The sequence below is a fragment of the Euleptes europaea genome, chromosome 19 (assembly GCF_029931775.1).
Source record: "Euleptes europaea isolate rEulEur1 chromosome 19, rEulEur1.hap1, whole genome shotgun sequence".
Lineage (NCBI taxonomy): Eukaryota > Metazoa > Chordata > Lepidosauria > Squamata > Sphaerodactylidae > Euleptes > Euleptes europaea.
The window spans coordinates 21,738,095-21,756,309 of NC_079330.1; the positions used below are offsets into that span (position 1 = coordinate 21,738,095).

The 18,215-nt window shown below is 46.7% G+C and overlaps 1 protein-coding gene across 1 annotated transcript in view; it reads right to left on the reverse strand.

Moving 5' to 3' along the window:
- Window positions 1-17,579, reverse strand: part of MYBBP1A (MYB binding protein 1a) — a 53,240-nt gene extending 35,661 nt beyond the window's left edge. Inside the window, exons 1-15 of the mRNA XM_056865105.1 lie at window positions 17,400-17,579; window positions 15,163-15,261; window positions 14,242-14,325; window positions 13,437-13,511; window positions 11,980-12,087; window positions 11,330-11,520; window positions 9,423-9,590; window positions 8,327-8,444; window positions 7,818-8,107; window positions 7,363-7,479; window positions 6,680-6,805; window positions 5,265-5,471; window positions 3,361-3,469; window positions 2,707-2,800; window positions 2,462-2,616 (exon numbers count right to left, since the gene is read on the reverse strand). Coding sequence (XP_056721083.1) covers window positions 2,462-2,616; window positions 2,707-2,800; window positions 3,361-3,469; window positions 5,265-5,471; window positions 6,680-6,805; window positions 7,363-7,479; window positions 7,818-8,107; window positions 8,327-8,444; window positions 9,423-9,590; window positions 11,330-11,520; window positions 11,980-12,087; window positions 13,437-13,511; window positions 14,242-14,325; window positions 15,163-15,261; window positions 17,400-17,579 — 2,121 coding nt within the window. The remainder of the gene's footprint in view (window positions 1-2,461; window positions 2,617-2,706; window positions 2,801-3,360; window positions 3,470-5,264; window positions 5,472-6,679; window positions 6,806-7,362; window positions 7,480-7,817; window positions 8,108-8,326; window positions 8,445-9,422; window positions 9,591-11,329; window positions 11,521-11,979; window positions 12,088-13,436; window positions 13,512-14,241; window positions 14,326-15,162; window positions 15,262-17,399) is intronic.
- Between the last annotated feature and the right edge of the window lie 636 nt (window positions 17,580-18,215).

Below are 18,215 nucleotides of genomic sequence, written 5' to 3' on the forward strand. Positions count from 1 at the left end.
CTCCCAAAAATAAATCCCCACATAATCCTCAAAACTGAGTAATTTCAGACACTAAAAAAAAACCCCAAACATCAGCCAAGAGGAAAACTGTGCTAAATACAGCAGTACCTCAAAACAGGCTCTCTCCCACCTGGTATAACACACATGTGAATCATCAAAAGCAAGGAAAGTGTGCTTTTTTTTTTCAGTAGCACTGGCTATGACAGGCCCTGACATGATCATGGTATCTTGTGAACATGTGCAGAATTAATTCCTTATAGAGCTTAAACACATCATACACATACAGAGGTTTGTGTAATGTATAATGAAAGTCTGTGTCATGCTGACAGGCTAGCTCTGTGTCAGGCTGACAGACTACTCTCAAGGTTAGCTCTATCAAAGCTAACTACTAAAGTTACTCTGGCTTTGTCCTTGAAGGGACAGAGCTGAGCACCTTCCCTTGAAGGGGCAGCAAAAGTCACCTTTCTGACTCAGCTGCCAGATGTCAGAATACTTGGCCTTTTCAAGGTCTCAATAGCTGAAACTGTGCTACTGAGGCATTTAAGTTCTCTTAAAGATAAGAGTAACAGGCTTACTTGCTCTTCTGTAATCTGCCCAAGGCTGTCAGTTACTAAAAGATGTTACAAAATGACAAATGTAAACAATAATTGTGTTTCATGAGTTATATAGTTAAACGTTGTGCTACAGATTTCTAAGTAGTCTCATTTAATGCGTATAGTCCTAACGAAGAGGATGGTATAGAAATTAAATATGTAACGTGATCATGTAACTCAGAAATGAGTATTTATACTTTAGGCACAGAGGAATGAAAGGGAAGGATGTCCATATTTGGACAATAAGATATCAGAGGACAGGAGCAGATGCCACTAAGCTCCTGGTATCTGATAAGAGAGAATAAAGGTACCCTTTTGAAGGATAAGGAAGAGGGGATAAAGGAACACTCTTAATGGGTCTAGAAATAGTATAAATAACAGCCACAGTACAGCTGGCACTTTAGAGTGCTATGGCTGGCAGACTGCAGCTGTCTGATGTAGCACCTCCATCTCAAAAGGCTTGAGATGTAAAACATTGAAACTCTGTTCTTGCGTGGACAGCAGTTCTCAGAGATATCTTGAAGTATCAAGATCTGGATATTTCAACATATCTTACTTACAGTCTTCTTGTGAGACTGCTCTATTCCTAGAAGAGGATAGAGACCCTTAGAATTCCTATTCTTTGAATAGGAATCTAAGTGAGGTGATCTTTCCATGTATTGGAACACTGAGAGTCCATTGTATTTATGGATTCTTACAAACTAAGCCTATTTGGCTTACCAATGCTAAGAAGCATCCTGAACACAGGGATAATAGCTAGACCTCTGAGATTGTGTCAGAACGTCCTCTACTTAACAGAGGGACTTCTGAACCTCCTCAGAGCAAGAGACCAGAAATGTTCCTGAAGGGAAAGGAGACTTTCTGTACTCTGTGAGATATGCACAATGCACATACACAGATTGGCACAGTCAAAGAGACTGTAAACAGCTTCAAGCTAACACATAGTATTTATATATTCAGCATTGCTGTCTAAAACTAGAAAGAGCATGCATAGCATGTACATAGACAATGCCTGATCTTAATGATGATCAGTTAAGAATATTAATAGAAGTCTTTAAAGGATTCAAGACTTAGCAAATACAGATGCTCTGGGATAACTTCATATGTTCTCATAGAGCTTAGACTCTTAAAGGACTCCAGATGATACAGATGACACAGCAAGGTATAGTGTGTCTTCTGTACAGAAATGTTATGTTTTGAATGATTTAAGTTAGGATACTTCTAACCAAATCTTTCTCCAAAGAATTAACCATATTTTGACAGGATTTCTGTAACCTTATATTCTGAATGAAGGTGCATTGCACTAAGGATACTTTATGAGTATATTCTGACTAAAATACTCCTTTATGGAGGCATAGAGAATGTGAATGATTACTTGCTACATAAACATGTTTAAGACTAATGATGTCTATCCTTATATGATATTTTAAGGCTTTGCAACCAAAAAGCATATATTGTATAATGCAAATAAATGTGTTTTTTATATATACTTCTACTCTTGTCCATTATTATAAATTTATTGGCGTGTTCAAGAGATGTCCTAGGAACAATAACAAGTTTCTAGGAACCGTTGATTCCGGTCTAGTGGTGTCTCGCTGAATAGATAACTCCATTTCTCAGTAAATGGTACATTCTAAGAGTGTAGGCACTTAACGGCCCGAACCGCGACATGGCCTTCCGTATGCAACTGTTTGCAAACTTAATCGACTATGAGAGCAATCACAGGCAGGTCTACTCAGAATCTTATTCAAGTCAATTCAGTGGGGCTTACTCCCAGGAAAGTGCTCTTAGGATGGCGCTGTAAGGTTCCAGTAATTAGGCAACAAGCCCTGCAGTCGCACAAGCAACGCTCGAGACCTGCAACTCACATCCAGGATGAGCTGCAAAGCCCTCTTGGTCATGTGCTGAGCGACGAGTCCAAACACGTTTTTGCAGACCTTACGGATCAGCCCGCTGGACTGGGCTAAAAGGGAAAGGAGGACCTCCACGGTCACCTCCACCCATTCCGGCTCTTCTTCGCCACCTGCGCAGAACAAAAACAGCCAGCTTGAATTCTCTTGGCGCCTCTACGTGACCAGCCCAGACTAGAAGTCATCTCAGGAGAGGAACTCACCAGCAGCCGCCATCTTCTTCTTTGGTTTCTCCCCAAAGGCCCTCGTGGTGCAATTCTGCAGGTCGTTCAGAAGATCCATACACTCTGCAGGGGACTAATCAGGTGAGAAACAAGCAATCAGAAACAGAACAAGGGAAAATGATCAAGTATCCAATGCTACTGTTCGATGGTAGAATGCACTGCCTCGGAGGGTGGTGGAGTCACTGTCTTTGGAGGTCTTTAAGCAGAGGCTGGATGGCCATCTGTCGGGAGTGTGAGATCCTGATTGTGAGATCCTGCATGGTGGGAGGAGGGTTGGGGTCACTGAGGATGTGGGGGGAGGTAGTTGTTAATTTCCTGCATTGTGAAGGGTTGGACTAGATGACCCTGGTGGTCCCTTCCAACTCTATGATTCTATGATACTCTTGATCCCTGGACAAAAGCTTATAAAAGCAAATGGCTCGTGTGTGTTCGTAGCTTGAAATTTAGTAAATAAAATTTCTGAAATCTTTGAATTCAGAATTTAGGGAGCCTCAGTCTTCAGCCTGAAGACATGAGCAAGGCTGTCAATGATAGGATGTTTTGGAGGTCATTAAGTCAGACGGCCAACACAAGTTGGAAGCAACATGACAACATGTCACACACACACAAATTCAACAGCACGCTGGAGATTACCTTGAAAAGGTGAATGCCCACCAACAGCAGAAGATGCTGGAAGGCAGAAGTCTTCAGGGCAGGGTTTTTTTTCTCTTTCTTCCGCAGGTCTTCCACCATCTCCAGCATCCTGCAGCGGGAAATTGTCACACTGCAGTATACAGCTATCGACAATTTACAAATGGTCAACAATTCCTTTACAACAGCAGGACTCAAAGTGGTATAACATGCTAAAAATGACAAACGCTGGAATCCGCTGAAACCAACCAACAAAAAACAGCTGATCTAAAAACAGCAAACAGAGGCCTCCCCATTCTCGTGGATTTCCTAAAAAGAGGCAGACACTGAGGCCAAATAAAGCAGGCAAGCCATTGCTGAAACAACCTCACTCTTTGTGTTCACAAAACATGGTACCCAGAGAAGCCAATCAATGAAATCAACTAAGAAATCAACCTGCCTCCCTACTTTCTTATCAAAGACAGGGAGAGCTGTGATCTTGCCTTAAAAAGGTAAAGGTAAAGGTCCCCTGTGCAAGCACCAGGTCATTCCTGACCCATGGGGTGACGTCACATCCCGATGTTTCCTAGGCAGACTTTGTTTGCAGGGTGGTTTGCCAGTGCCTTCCCCAGTCATCTTCCCTTTACCCCCAGCAAGCTGGGTACTCATTTCACCGACCTCGGAAGGATGGAAGGCTGAGTCAACCTCGAGCTGGCTACCTGAAACCAACTTCCGTCGGGATCGAACTCAGGTTGTGAGCAGAGCTTTTGACTGCAGTACTCCAGCTTACCACTCTGCACCACGGGGCTCCTTGATCTTGCCTTACTTGGCCTGTAACCTCAGCTGCAACTTCCAGCAAAGAAGTACTTCTGGCACTTAAGTGGTTAAATTGTCGGCTCCACACCTCCCTGTTCTGGAATGGCCAGGAATCTGGAAGGCAGAGCTAGAGCCAAACAATAGGTTTCTTGTTCTCATTTAGGTGGCAAACCTGTGTCTGCAAACAGCTGTTCGTACGATTAAGCGCTCCTACATATACGCACAAATCAGTATGTAGAAAACAAGCACATTAAGAGAAAAGAGTTCTTCTAGCCTAGTGTTATCCTTGATATGATAGGTTTCTGCATGCAAGAATGTATTTAAAAAAAAACATGGAGCACTTCTAATCCCAGCCTTTCTCAAGGTGAGTGGTATGATTCCAAGAAGAGTTGGTTTTGATACCTTGCTTTTCTCTACCTTTACGGAGTCTCAAAGCGGCTTACAATCACTTTCCCTTCCCCTCCCCACAACAGACACCTTGTGAGGTAGGTGAGGCTGAGAGAGTTCTGAGAACTGAGACTGGCCCAAGGTCACCCAGCATGTGGAGGAGTGGGAATCAAGCCCGGTTCACCAGATTAGAGTCCGCCGCTCATGTGGAGGAGTGGGGAATCAAACCCAATTATCCAGATGAGAGTTCACCGCTCTTAACCACCACATCAGGGTGATAGTGGCTTGATTCTCTAACTCTCCCCCATTTTTCCTCACAACAGCCCTGTGAAGTGGGGGGACTGAGCTGAGATGTTCACATGAACACACATGAAGCTGCCTTATACCAAATCAGACTACCAAGGTCAGTACAGTCTACTCAGATTGACAGCGGCTCTCCAGGGTCTCAGGCAGAGGTCTTTCACATCACCCACTGCCAGGTCTTTTTAACTGGAGATGCCAGGGATTGAACCTGGGACCTTCTACATGCAAAGAAGCACTTCTTCCTCTGAGCCACAGCCCCGCATGCTAAGTAACATCCCTGCAAGGTAGATGAGGCAGTAAACTTCATAGCTGAGTAGTGCTTTAGTTCTCCCAGGTCCTATTCCAACACTTTCCACTAACACTAGTTTTTAGGCAATTCATGAATTGCCTTACATGGCTGAGACCCCACTGTTGACTCTTACCGGTCCCAAGCAGCCTTTGCTTCGTTACTGAATGGTGTCACAACCTTGACGTGTTTGGGGTGAGAAAGGAGGATGTTTGCATACTGGACAATGACGTAGATCCAGGGATCCCCACTAGCCGTCAAGCCGTGGAGGTGCTTCTTCCTCATCTCTTCCGCTTTCACAGAATCCCCCAGGGCAGGCATTGAGCTCAAGTGCTGGAGCACGCTGCAGAGAAACCCCAACCAGCAGAAAGAACAGGCTTCAGACAGTGCATGATATATCTGAGATGGTTCAGGATGGAAGCCGGGGACTTTGAATCTAAGAGCGGCCTTCCTGGATCACACCAATGGTCCACCCAGTCCAGCAACCAGCTCCCCCTGGGTCAACAAGAAGCTCCCGAAAGAGGGCCTTGTGGAATCCTGACCAAGTTGTGCCCCGCGTAGAATATGAGAGGTGTAATTTAATCTTTTCCTGTCTCACACACTGTCTTGTGCTCATCCTGACTGAGACCACCTATAGCAGCCAGGAGACCCTGTGCCATAGCTAGCAAGCAGGATGTCCAGGCCCAGATGTGGAAAGCCAAACCCATGCTTTAGCTCTGAACTCTATGGGCATTCCCAGCATTTAAAGCTAACACAAACTGAGCTGAGCTATTGGTCCATCAAGCCCTGTAGTCTTCCACTGATTGGCTGCCACTCTCCAGGATCTCAGGCAAATAAGTTCTTTCCTGTTTCTTAAGATCCTTTAAATTAGGGATGTCAAACATAAGGCCCATGGGCTAGATCAGACCCCTTGAGAGCTCTCATCCAGCCCACGAGACAGCTGAGGCAGCCACCCCACCCTCCAAATCTGGGCTGGAGAGGTAAACTGACATTTATGTCATATCCGGCTCTTGTAACAAATGAGTTCGATACCCTTGCTTTAGATGAAGATGTCAGGGATTAAACCTGGGAAAGTACAGTGGCTTAATTTAATCATATGATGCTGCCTTATATCAAGTCAGACCATTGGTCCATCAACTTCAGTATTATTTAGGCAGAATGGCAGGGACCCTCCAGGGCTTCAGGCAGAGAAAGATCTTTCCAAACACTACTGTTGGGAGCCTTTTAGCTGAAGATGCTGGGGACTGAACCTAAGATCTTCTGGATGCAAAGCAGATGCTCCAACACCAAGTCAGGTGAGACCTCGTTGTCTTACCTAAAGTAGTTTAGACACATCCCAAGTGCTGGCCTTGCAGGGCATCCAGAAAACTGTCAGATCTATCTGTACATCATGGCTCAAGACCACCTTTGGTCTGGTTAAGCTGCAGGAAATTAGCCCAGGATTAAGCCGGTGTGCCACCCCCAGCTCTGGCCCCGGTCACCCACACGTCCTTCAGGCTAAAGTCTAACTCTGCCCACTGAGCCAAGCTAGTAAACAGGCAACTTGGCTACCTGAAAAACGAACTTGCAGCTGCCAAGCGAGACGGTTCGTTCAGAAGCCCCGATGGAACAGCTTCAGTCTCTGGGATTTTAGAGGTCGGCTTCTTTGTCTCAAAAAAAGCATGGAAGAAGCAAAACCTGGAAGAACCAGACAAACCACAGTGTCTTAATACCAGCTGCCTCCAGAAAACAGTCTACATAAAAGACGGGCAACTCCACTCCAAGAATATTAACAATATTAACTTCCACATGAAAATAAGCTTCTGGTCCTCATTGGTAGCACAAGATAAAACAAAAAAGATTGGGGCAGATGTTGACAGAGGTGCCTGGACTGTGCTATCTCAAGGCAAACTCTTCTAAAAAACATGTGCTCAACAATTATTTGAAGACCATAAATTAGAATGTCTGCTTTCAGGGATACAGTGAAAATGTGTTAACGGTGCAGCCCCTGAGCATCTGGTTCAATGGACAGAGCCAATAATTGTTAAGGGTTAGGAAGGAAAGAGATAAGAGATCTGAAAAAGCATGGCCTGCTTTCTGAAGCCATATTTCAACCCCCCTAGGCCATGGTTGCTAGGCACCCATGGTTGTTCCCTCAATCTTACGAACACTGTGAGGTTACAGCTCTCAGGGATAGAAAAAGTATGTATCAGAGGGTGGCATGAGCCAGTTCGCAGACCTCTCACTTTTCTTACCTGGCAATATCCATCACAAACTCCTCTTCCCTCTTTATTTGTGGGTTTTCAGCTATCCCAACCAGCCGGGCAATTATCCATTTCCTTAGCCGTGTGATGCTGTGCTCACTCTTTTCTCTGCCTCAACAGGGAAAACAAAAACCATGGTTAGTTATTAGGAAATGAATTAATTTGAACTTGGGTATGCAATGAGGGGTTTGTTTCGGATACAATTTCTTGTTTGAGTCGTTGCTCGCTTTGGTTCACCCGGTTACATTTCTGTGCATTTTGCTGTTTTCTGCTGGTTTTAAGTGACAGCCGCCTTGGAGAACTTTTTTGCCCAACAGGATTGGCCAAACTGGCTGAAATGCGGGCTTAGAGGACATTCATTCAGTCCAAAAATAAAGCTAGTAGCAGCTGAACCAAGACACTTCTGCCTAATGCATGCTCAGTCCTGCATCACAGGAGGAACTTACACATGGGTTTGCTTCTCGCTCTGCTTCTGCCGCTTGGTAGCAAAATCCACACAGGAGTCTAAATCCGGTTCCAGGAACATGTCCTTAAGCCAACTGATGTATTTCAGCAAGGCTGTGGGAAGCAAGTGCTTCACCACTCTCCAGAAGCTCGGCACGACGGGATGCCCTTGGTTGGTGAGGGTGGAGAAACCCACCATCACCGCCAATTGTTTCTCAGCATCGGGGCAACCCTCCAGGAAGGAACTGACGTAGGCTTCCATCTCGGGGGCAAACTTGAACCTGTCGGGTAGCTGAAATCAACAGGCAAGAGAGAAGCATGGCAGCAGGAGGCAGGATCTGCATGGTGCGCCCCCACCGTATAAGATGATCTCACAAACGCTGTGGTTAAACAAACCAGCTGCAACCTTTGGTTTGAAACCCCAGTTTGCATGAAGTGGTCATAACCAACCAGGGCTCGATCAAACCATCATCCACCGTGAAGCAGCCCCAATTTTGCTGTATTCCTTTACCTGAGTGCACACCACGTGGGTCCCGTACTGGCGCATGACCTCCCCTCGAAGAATCACGTTCAGCTGGCAAAGAGGCAGGAGTGGGAGAGCACTGCCCAGCAACCGATAGCACATGTAACTGTGGGAGTATAAGACACACGGCTCAGACAGAAGCCAAATGCAGAGCCAAGAAGACAGGATGGAAACAAATATACCAGACTCCCGGGCTCAGTTTGAATTCAAGCCCATCCACAGAACTTGTTCTTATTGGTTTATTTACTTCATTTATACCCTAATTCTCTCCCCATGGGGACCTGAAGAGGCTTAGAAGAAGAAGAGGAGTTGGTTTTTATATGCCGACTTTCTCTTCCACTTAAGAGACTCAAACTGGCTTACAATCACCTTCCCTTACCCTCCCCACAACAGACACCATGTGAGGTAGGTGGGGCCGAGAGAGCTCTAACAGAGCAGTAACTTGCCCAAGGTCACCCAGCTGGCATTGTGTGTAGGAGCGGGGAAACAAATCCAGTTCACCAGATTAGCCTCCGCCGCTCATGTGGAGGAGTGGGGAATTAAACCCGGTTTTCCAGATCAGAGTCCACTGCTCCATACCACCGCTCTTAACCACTACACCACACTGGCTTGAAATGCTCTCCCCTTCTCCACAGTCCCTAATCCCTTTACCCAAGCACCTTTCTGAAACGGGCTTTCTCCCTTTCTTCCACTGGTGGCTTGCAGCAGTAGAGAAGGGAGGAGAAGATGGTCTGATCCACTTCCCTCTGGCCCCTGCACTGCCTTGGTGCGTTTTATTCACAGGGCTCTCTTGACTCTCCAAGAGGACTTGCAGACCACACAGCACCTTTCGGACCACACCACACAACTTTCAGGCAACACCTGGAGGACGAGGCCTTCTTCTGAGAACTTTTCTACTAGATCCAACTCACTGCTTCCTCCACAACAACACAGACAGGAGTCATTAGCAGTGGGTAGGGAAGCTTCAGAGCTTCTCAGGATCTGCAGAGTTCTCTGGAATGAAATTGAGAAGAGGAACAATAAAGAAACAGCTGAAAGGAAAGATCCTTTCAGAGAGAAACGCTGGGCAGGTTTCGCAACAAACCTGCAGGGTCCAACGTTATCTTTGAGGAGCCCATTCTCAACGACTTCTTTCCAAAACAGCTCAAAGGAACCTTCCTTCAGGGCCACTTTCATCAAGTCCAGCCCAACACTTGGCAGCGTTCGGTCCTTCTTCTCTGACTTTGCAGCCATTTTCAAAACCTCCACCAACCTGGAAAGGGAGAGCAAAAAAATTCAAACTAAAAGGGGAGTGGACATGTTCATAGAGGAGAGGGCTACTAGTAAAAATGGATACTAGTCATGATGCATACCTACCCTCTCCAGGATCAGAAGAGCATGCCTATGATATTAGGTGCTTTGGAACACAGGCAGGACAATGCTGCTGTTGTCTTGTTTGGGGGCTTCCTAGAGGCACCTGGTTGGCCACTGTGTGAACAGACTGCTGGATTTGATGGGCCTTGGTCTGATCCAGCATGGCTTTTCTTATGTTCTTATGCACTCCTTAGGGCAGTGGTCGGCAAACCGCGGCTCACGAGCAGCATGTGGCTCTTTAACCCCTTGAGTCCAGCTCTGCCACTGTGGGCACAGGCCACTAGACTCGACGGGCCTTGGCCTGACCCGGCAACGGCTTCTCCTCCACGTTCCTCTGCTCTCCCGAGCCACCCTCTGGCTTCTTCTCCCCACCCCTCGCCTGACTCCTCTCCCAGGCCGGCCCCGCCCTCCGCCGGCCCCTCAGAGCCGCCGCGTCACGTGGGGATGGGCCTGGGCGGCCGGGCGATGGCGGTCTTGTGGCCCCGTCTCCAGGAGCGGTGGCGGGACGAGGCCGATGGCCATGGGGAGGCGGCGGGACCCTCCGGCCCCGCAGCCCGGCCCAGGGCCGCCACCTCCTCCTCTTCCCCGAGTTCGGCCGTGCTGTGAGGGGGGAGAGGCAGCCGTAGCCGCGACGCACCTTCCTTCCTTTCTCCCTCCTTCTTCCTCCTCATCTTCCCCCGGCGGAGGGACCCGCCACGGACCCGCCGGCGGCGTCCGCAGAGCCAGGGCTGCCGGGCATGTTGGGGCCGCTGGCTGCCATCTGCCTGGGTGAGTCAGGGCCGCTGGCCGAGGGGAAGAAGGGCTGGGTGGGAAGGAAGCCCCTTATCTCCCACACAGCCCCCCACATGCTGTGCATCCTTAGGGCTTACTCCTAGGATGGAGGGAGACTTCTTTTGCACTGAGATAGGCGCAGGCGAGCCCCTGGCTGTGTGTGTGGGCTGGGCAGGGATGCCCCCCACTGTCTGTGTATTCATGGGGCTTACTCCTAGGTAAGCGTGGAAGGGGAGGTTGCATGCAAAGAGAGGGAAGGAGACAGAAGGGGGAATCAGTGGAGAGAGGGGGGGCTTTTTTAACACCTGGAATAGTATTCCTGACTCATATGATCAGTTGAAAAAACCAGCGTTTGCTGTTCTTTCCCTTTTTCTGTTCTACATATTCATGTGAACAATCTTTTTCAAGCATTAACCTTATCAAGAGTAAATTGAGAAGTCATCTTATTGATGAGAACCTGGAATCATGCCTAAAATTAAAAACAACAACATACAAACCTGACTTACCCAAACTTTCCAAGGAAATGCAAGGCCATTGTTCACATTAAGTGTTTGTCAGTCATTGTCATGATTTAATTTTATGGATACCTTACTTACAATTTAATTTTTATCAATAAATAAGATCATTATTAAGTATGATATCAAGTTTTATTCAGTGTACCTATAGTTTAATTAAGACTTAAAACTTTAATTAAAGTTTATTAAGTTAATAAACAGTGTACCTACCTATATAGTTTACGTTTGGCTCTCAAAAGAAATCTCAATCTTTGTACTGTTGATATTTGGCTCTGTTGAGTAATGAGTTTGCCGACCACTGCCTTAGGGGAAGTGCAGACCAAAGACGGTGGACTCTACCTGCTCAACTTACTTGGGAATGTTTTCTGCTGTAATGACGGCGTCTGTCCCCAAGAGTTCCTTCAGCTTTTCTGGGTGGAGAACTCCTGGGAATTTCTGGATGCCAACGAGCAAGAGATATAGCTGCCCTGGAGTGCTGAAAGCAGACGTGAGGTCATCCTCTAGGGCACTGAAGAGGACTTCTTCAAACACACCTTCTGGAATCTAAAAGGGCCAAACAGAAATTTAGACAAACAAAAAGGCGGCAGGCTGGGAAGGACAAAGACGCCATGCAAGAGTCTGTAGAGGGAACTGGAGAGAAAAGCAGTTTGCCATATAAATAGCTGTGTCTGTCTTAGTCCAATTTTATGGCACCTTCCCTCTTAGGAAATCAAAGCAGCACAGATAATTTCCCCATATATCTTTATTTAGGGGGTGGGGGAAAGAGAAGAGGAAATGCTGGCATGAATTAACACTTTCCCTCTTTGTTAACAAATGCTTGGTTTGGGGTGTCACTAAATCAAGCTTGTGGTAGTGCAGGTGAAAACAGCGGGGCCTCTTGGGTCCCTACAAAGAGCAAATGTGTGCTTCTTAATTGGGCGGGAAAGCCCTTCCTCTGCTGGATACTTTGGAGATTCATGGCTGCTCACGAGGGAAGAGTAGAAGGCTGCGTCACAGGCTTACCTCAGAGACTATGTCAGCCAATGTCTTCCTGGGGAGATCTTTCAGGTGCGCATGATGCTCAGAAAGGCTCTGGAGGAGTTGCACACACCCCAGGAGAGCCTTTGGGTCCTAAATATGAGAGAGGAAGCTTCAAGAAGGAGTCCATTCTGGAGATTCTAGCCCACCATTCACTCCTCTCCTCACCCTCTGTACCTCCTGGCAACTAGCAGGAGACCTTGGGGGGCAGGTAAAGGGGGTGGCGATCAGCACATGTATACGATGATGTCGCTTCTGCATGCCAGAAGTGATGTCATTGTGCACATGCTGATCGCTGCCACTTCAGCTGGCCTGCTTTTGCCTGCCAATCAGGTGAGTGTTGGCGGGCAGCAGCAGGAATTGGAGGGCGATTGCCCGCCATTAATAGGCACGTGGGAACTCTACCCTCTACCCAAAAGATTTAAGACTGTATATTCTGAGCCCGTGGAACAGAGTGGTAAGCTGCAGTACTGCCGTCCAAGCTCTGCTCACGACCTGAGTTCGATCCCAATGGAAGTTGGTTTCAGGTAGCCAGCTCAAGGTTAACTCAGCCTTCCATCCTTCCGAGGTCGGTAAAATGAGTATCCAGCTTGCTGGTGGTCAAGGGAAGATGACTGGGGAAGGCACTGCCAAACCACCCCGTAAACAAAGTCTGCCTAGAAAACGTCGGGATGTGATGTCACCCCATGGGTCAGGAATGACCCGGTGCTTGCACAGGGGACCTTTACCTTATATTCTGAGCAACCCCACCCCTCTTCCCCCAGTCAAGTCCAGAAGTCAAAAGATAGGGTAAAATCCAGCTTCAGTGTAAGCTTAAAAAAAAACCCTTCTAGACCTCATTACGGAAGAACGCCTGAAAAACATGGCCTAGGTGTGGTATTTCAGACACAGCAGGAGGCTGAAGAAGACATCCACTGAAGAGGGCCATTTTTTTAAACTTCTGTCTTATGCGGGACCTGGATATTTTTGCTTAGCCAAGGAGCCAGGTCCAAATTACTGCTGTATTTTATATAGGGAGCAAAGCATTTCCCCACTTCTTTGTCCCAGTAAGCTTTTGTGCAACTTTAATTCTGTTTTGCACTTTTTCTTAATGCTGTCAAGTCACAACCAACTCAAGGCAACCCCCTAGGGCTTTGAAGGCAGAAGACGAACAGAGGTGGCTTGTCATTGCTTGCCTCTGTGTAGCAACCCTGGTCTTCCTTGGTGGTCTCCCATCCAAGTACTAACCAGGGCCTATCCTGCTTAGCTTCCGAGAGCGGACAAGATTTGGCAAGCCTAGAACCATTTAATTCAATCAAGTCTGTAACACTTTCTGGCCTCCATCTTTTTTAACTACCACTCTCATTCCTCTCTACAAATGTACACAGGCTGCCAGAATCCCATTGCTTGGCAGAGAATTCACACACAGAGCCCTGAAACACTGCCGCGGTATCTTGCATTACCTTTGCGAGGCGTCCCGATTGAAACAAGGCCAGCACTCCGAAGAAGTTGCCAAACAGAGCATTTCTGAAGAGTTTCTGAAACAACAGAAAATCCGAATGGGAGAGATCTTCTGTGACAAAGAAGTCACAAAACAGCCATCCCAGACAGAAGGAGTGAGTCACAGCTCACATACTGAAGAAGTGAGCTGTGATCACGAAAGCTCATACGCCCTGCCAGAATTTTTTTTAAAATTCTTGTATTAAGAGAAAATGAGAATATAACAATAAAACGGAAATACAACATTACTAAAATACACATACTACAAATTCTTGAAAATAAACTAAAACCGTGCTGCAATATAACTAAAATATCTATACCATTGACCCAAACAATACGCTATCTAGTTATCTAAAATCCAATGATAATTACATCCCTCCCTCTCTTCGATTTGCACAAAGGAGCGTTTTTTCCATCCTTGAGATTGTTACATTCCAGCGAGCATCCAGTTCTTCCATATTTTTGTCATTATTATAATATGTCAACTTAATTAAAGCATAGGTTTCTTTAACCTTATCAAGCCAATTATTTAATCGCCCTGCCAGAAATTTTGTTAGTCTTTAAGGTGGTACTGGACTGTTGCGCTTTTCTACTGTTAAAGACACAGTAACAGCAGCCAGTTTAAAAGTTGGCATTCCCCCGTTATTTTTTCAAGGCTCTTTAGGGCACTTTTGGCTCCAGTGCTTGCTTGGAAAGCATCTTACAACTTCAAAGCATTTTACAATTGTTCAGTTCATCACAAGCATGAATGGCACATTGAAAATTTACCTTCTTTATTCTGCCAAGGTTATGTTTTTCTTTGATCTGTTCCAGGACCCTGAGCAATGGAATCTCTTCAAAAACTTGCAACACCTGAAAAAGAAAGCAAACTCACACCACTGCTCTGCCACACACCCCTTTTAACAAAAGAAACACAAACAGAATCACACATAGGAACTAGGATCTCAATTATTTTTCTAAAAAAAACCTTCCCTACAACTTTTTGAGACTGGTTAGGCTGAGAAATGACTCAAGATCACGCCAGAAAACTTCCTAGCAGAGTGTGGATTTGAACGCAGGGCTCTCTGGTCAAACCCACAGCACTGCTCTTCAATTCTCTACCACAGATTAGGTATTTCAAATCTTATCAAGATTATTAAAGGGCAATCGCTTGGCAATCAACACGAGCCATGTGAAATCCTGAGATCCACATGGTTCATAAGGATCTCAACTTTTGCACAACAGCCATAAAGGACCATAACCTCGAATGCACATGTAACTTGTTTTAAATATTGCCCTCTGGTTACCAGTTGTCTCAGTAAATTGTCCTAGGGAATCACTCCTCTCTACAGAAACCCCAAGGGTTTTGTGTTGTTATTGTTTTTGATCAGGGGTGCTTTTTGCTGGCTTCACAACAGACACTTCAACATGAAGCTTACTATGGGAGGGGGGATTGCTGACCCAGCAAGAATCTCAGAGAGGAATGAAGAAAATATTTCGAGATCTCTACCCCCAACCCACCCAAATTCTCCCACCACCCTATGTCAGAATTCCAAAAGCACTCACAGACTAAAAAAGGTTGGGGAGCCCTGCTGCAGATTATTCAACTATGGCTGAGAGAGAACCGATTTCCTGCAGTTCAGTCTTCTAGCCAGCACCTTACAAAAGCTCCCCATCCTAGGTCAACAAATTCCAGGGAGGAACACGAACCTGAGCCAGCGCCAAACTGAATCCTGGCCGGGATGCCTCCCGAGTGGCTGCCAATCCATCAATCAGGCGTTTCAATGTGTATTTCAACGTATCATCATCCTAAAAAAATAAATAAAAAGCGAGTACAGTCAGACGCCAGATGACTAGAAAGTGGCTAATGTCACACAAGTTTTTAAAAAGGGATCCAGTTCTATATTAATTTAATGGATTATATTGTCGAAGGCTTTCACGGTCAGAGTTCATTGGTTCTTGTAGGTTACAAAGGCTACAGTCAACAATAGCCATGCAGATTAGCTTTGGATTTCACACATTACCAGATCATTTCAGGATACAATGCTTCCATATTAACATACCACACTCTCATCATTACATTATCTTGATACTTACAGGACAATGATTAGCACATTACGTCTGCAGGACAGTACTAAGCTCAAACCCAACCCCTCTCTGACTCTTCCTACACACTTGACACTGAGAGACACTGTCCTTCAGTGTTACTCCTCTGAAGATGCCTGCCACAGTTGCTGGCGAAACATCAGGAAAGAAAATTCCAAGACCACGGTTACACAGCCCGGATAACCTACAAGAACCAATTAATGGATTATATTTGCTTGTTTTAATATATGTCCTATCTTTGACAGCCTTGCTCAGATCTTGCAAATTGAAGGCTGTGGCTTCCTTTATTGAGTCAATCCATCTCTTGTTGGGTCTTCCTCTTTTCCTGCTGCCCTCAACTTTTCCTAGCATGACTGTCTTTTCCAGTGACTCTTGTCGTCTCATGACGTGACCAAAGTACGATAGCCTCAGTTTAGTCATTTTAGCTTCTAGGGTCAGGCTTGATTTGATCTATAACCCACTGATTTTTTTTTTTTTGGCAGTCCACGGAATCCGTACACTCTCCTCCAACATCACATTTCAAAGGAATCTATTTTCTTCCTATCAGCTTTCTTCACTGACAACTCTCACACCCATACATAGTAATAGGGAATACAATGGCATGAATTAACCTGATCTTGGTGGCCAGTGACACATCCTTACACTTCAAAATATTTTCTAGCTCGTTGGTTCTTGTAGGTTATCCGGGCTGTGTGACCGTGGTCTTGGTATTTTCTTTCCTGACGTTTCGCCCACAGCTGTGGCAGGCATCTTCAGAGGAGTAACACTGAAGGACACTCCTCATCTTCAGAGGCATCTTCAGAGGAGTAACACTGAAGGACACTCATCTTCAGAGGCATCTTCAGAGGAGTAACACTGAAGGACACTCCTCATCTTCAGAGGCATCTTCAGAGGAGTAACACTGAAGGACACTCCTCTGAAGATGCCTGCCACAGCCACTGGCGAAACGTCAGGAAAGAAAATACCAAGACCATGGTCACACAGCCCGGATAACCTACAAGAACCAATGAACTCTGACCGTGAAAGCCTTCGACAATATTTTCTAGCTCCTTCATGGCTGCCCGTCCCAGTCTCAATCTCCTCCCGATTTCTTGGCTGCAGTCTCCCTTTCGGTTGATGGTGGAGCCCAGGAATAGAAAGCCTCCAACGATTTCAATTACCATTCTTCTGTTCCGTTCTAACCAGTCCCAAGAGTAGAGAAGGGCAAGAGTTCAGTAGCACCTTAAAGCAGGGGTGGGGAACGTCAGGCCTGGGGGCCGTATAAGGCCCTTGAAATCATTTGGTCTGGCCCTTCATGAGTCCTGGCAGATCTCTAGCTCAGAAGGATGCTGCCGTGCCTGAATCTCTTGGGCCCAGCTGGGGACACCAGAGCTCAAAAGCGAGTCGCTCTATGTGGCAGACACTCGGAGCCATCTCCGGTCGTGCCTCTTGGCTAAATGTTTGACCAAATATAGCAGGCTAATTTTTAAGTTGATAATTTTGTACGGCCCCTGAATGATATTATAAATATCCAAATGGCCCTTGGCAGAAAAAAGGTTCCCCACCCCTGCCTTAAAGACTAACAAAAACATTTCCTGGTAGGGTAGGAGCTTTTGGGAGCCACAGCACACTTCTTCAGATACTTCTTCAGATCCAGTTCCAAGAGAATGTCTAGAAGCAACCGTGCATCTGAGCACGCTTAGAGTGCGTTCCAAGCCCCCAGGGGTGTGACAGCAGGTAGACTTCCCCTGACTATGGAAGCTCCACTGATTTAAAACTAAACCCTGGGGAACTTTTTTTGTTGTTTTGTAAAGCAACCCTGCGCTGCCCATTTTGCAGGACTTCAAAAGTCCCCCCGTTACCTTTCGGTTCTCCTGCAAGTAGCGGATCAAGCCCTCGGTGGCCGCCAAGCGGATCTCCTGGTCGGGCTTCGCGATGTCCCAAAAGAAGTCCAGGAACTGCCGGTTCTGCCCCAGGAGCCTGCCCGGCCGCGCAACCGGCGCCTCCTGCCCGGGGCAGCCAGCGCGGCTCTCTCCGGCCATGCTGCACACGGCGCTTGTCGAAGCGCACGTGGGGACGGGGCCAGCAGCAGCTGGCAGGCGGTCCTCCCCTTCCGGGTCAGGAGCCTCCTCTGCAGAGGCCGAGCCCAACATGGGCACGTCCCTTCTCGGCGAAACCCTCGGCCGCCCCACGTGGAAACTCCCAGCTTTGGCACGCCCGGTGCGGGAGATTCGGCGGCGGGGGTTTGCAATCCCAGGGGGCGGCCGCGTTGCACCCCACTCTCTTGGAGGCCCCCCCAAAAAATTAAAGGGGAAAAAAACCATTTCCAAAATAGAACTGAAAATATTTCAGTTCAACAACTGCTTTGATAAAATACATATTCTGTTATGGGCAAATGGCTTTAGATGCCTATCGGTTTTGCAATCCCCGAGGGCGGCCGCGTTACACCCCACTCTCTTGGAGCCCCCCCCCCCAAAAAAAAATTAAAGGGGGAAAAAAACTATTTCCAAAATATAACTGAAAATATTTCAGTTCAGCAATTGCTTTGATAAAATACATATTCTGTTCCGTGCAAATGGCTTTAGATGCCTATCGGTTTTGCAATCCCAGGGGGCGGCCGCGTTGCACCCCACTCTTTTGGAGCCCCCCCAAAAAATTTAAAGGAAAAAAAAACTATT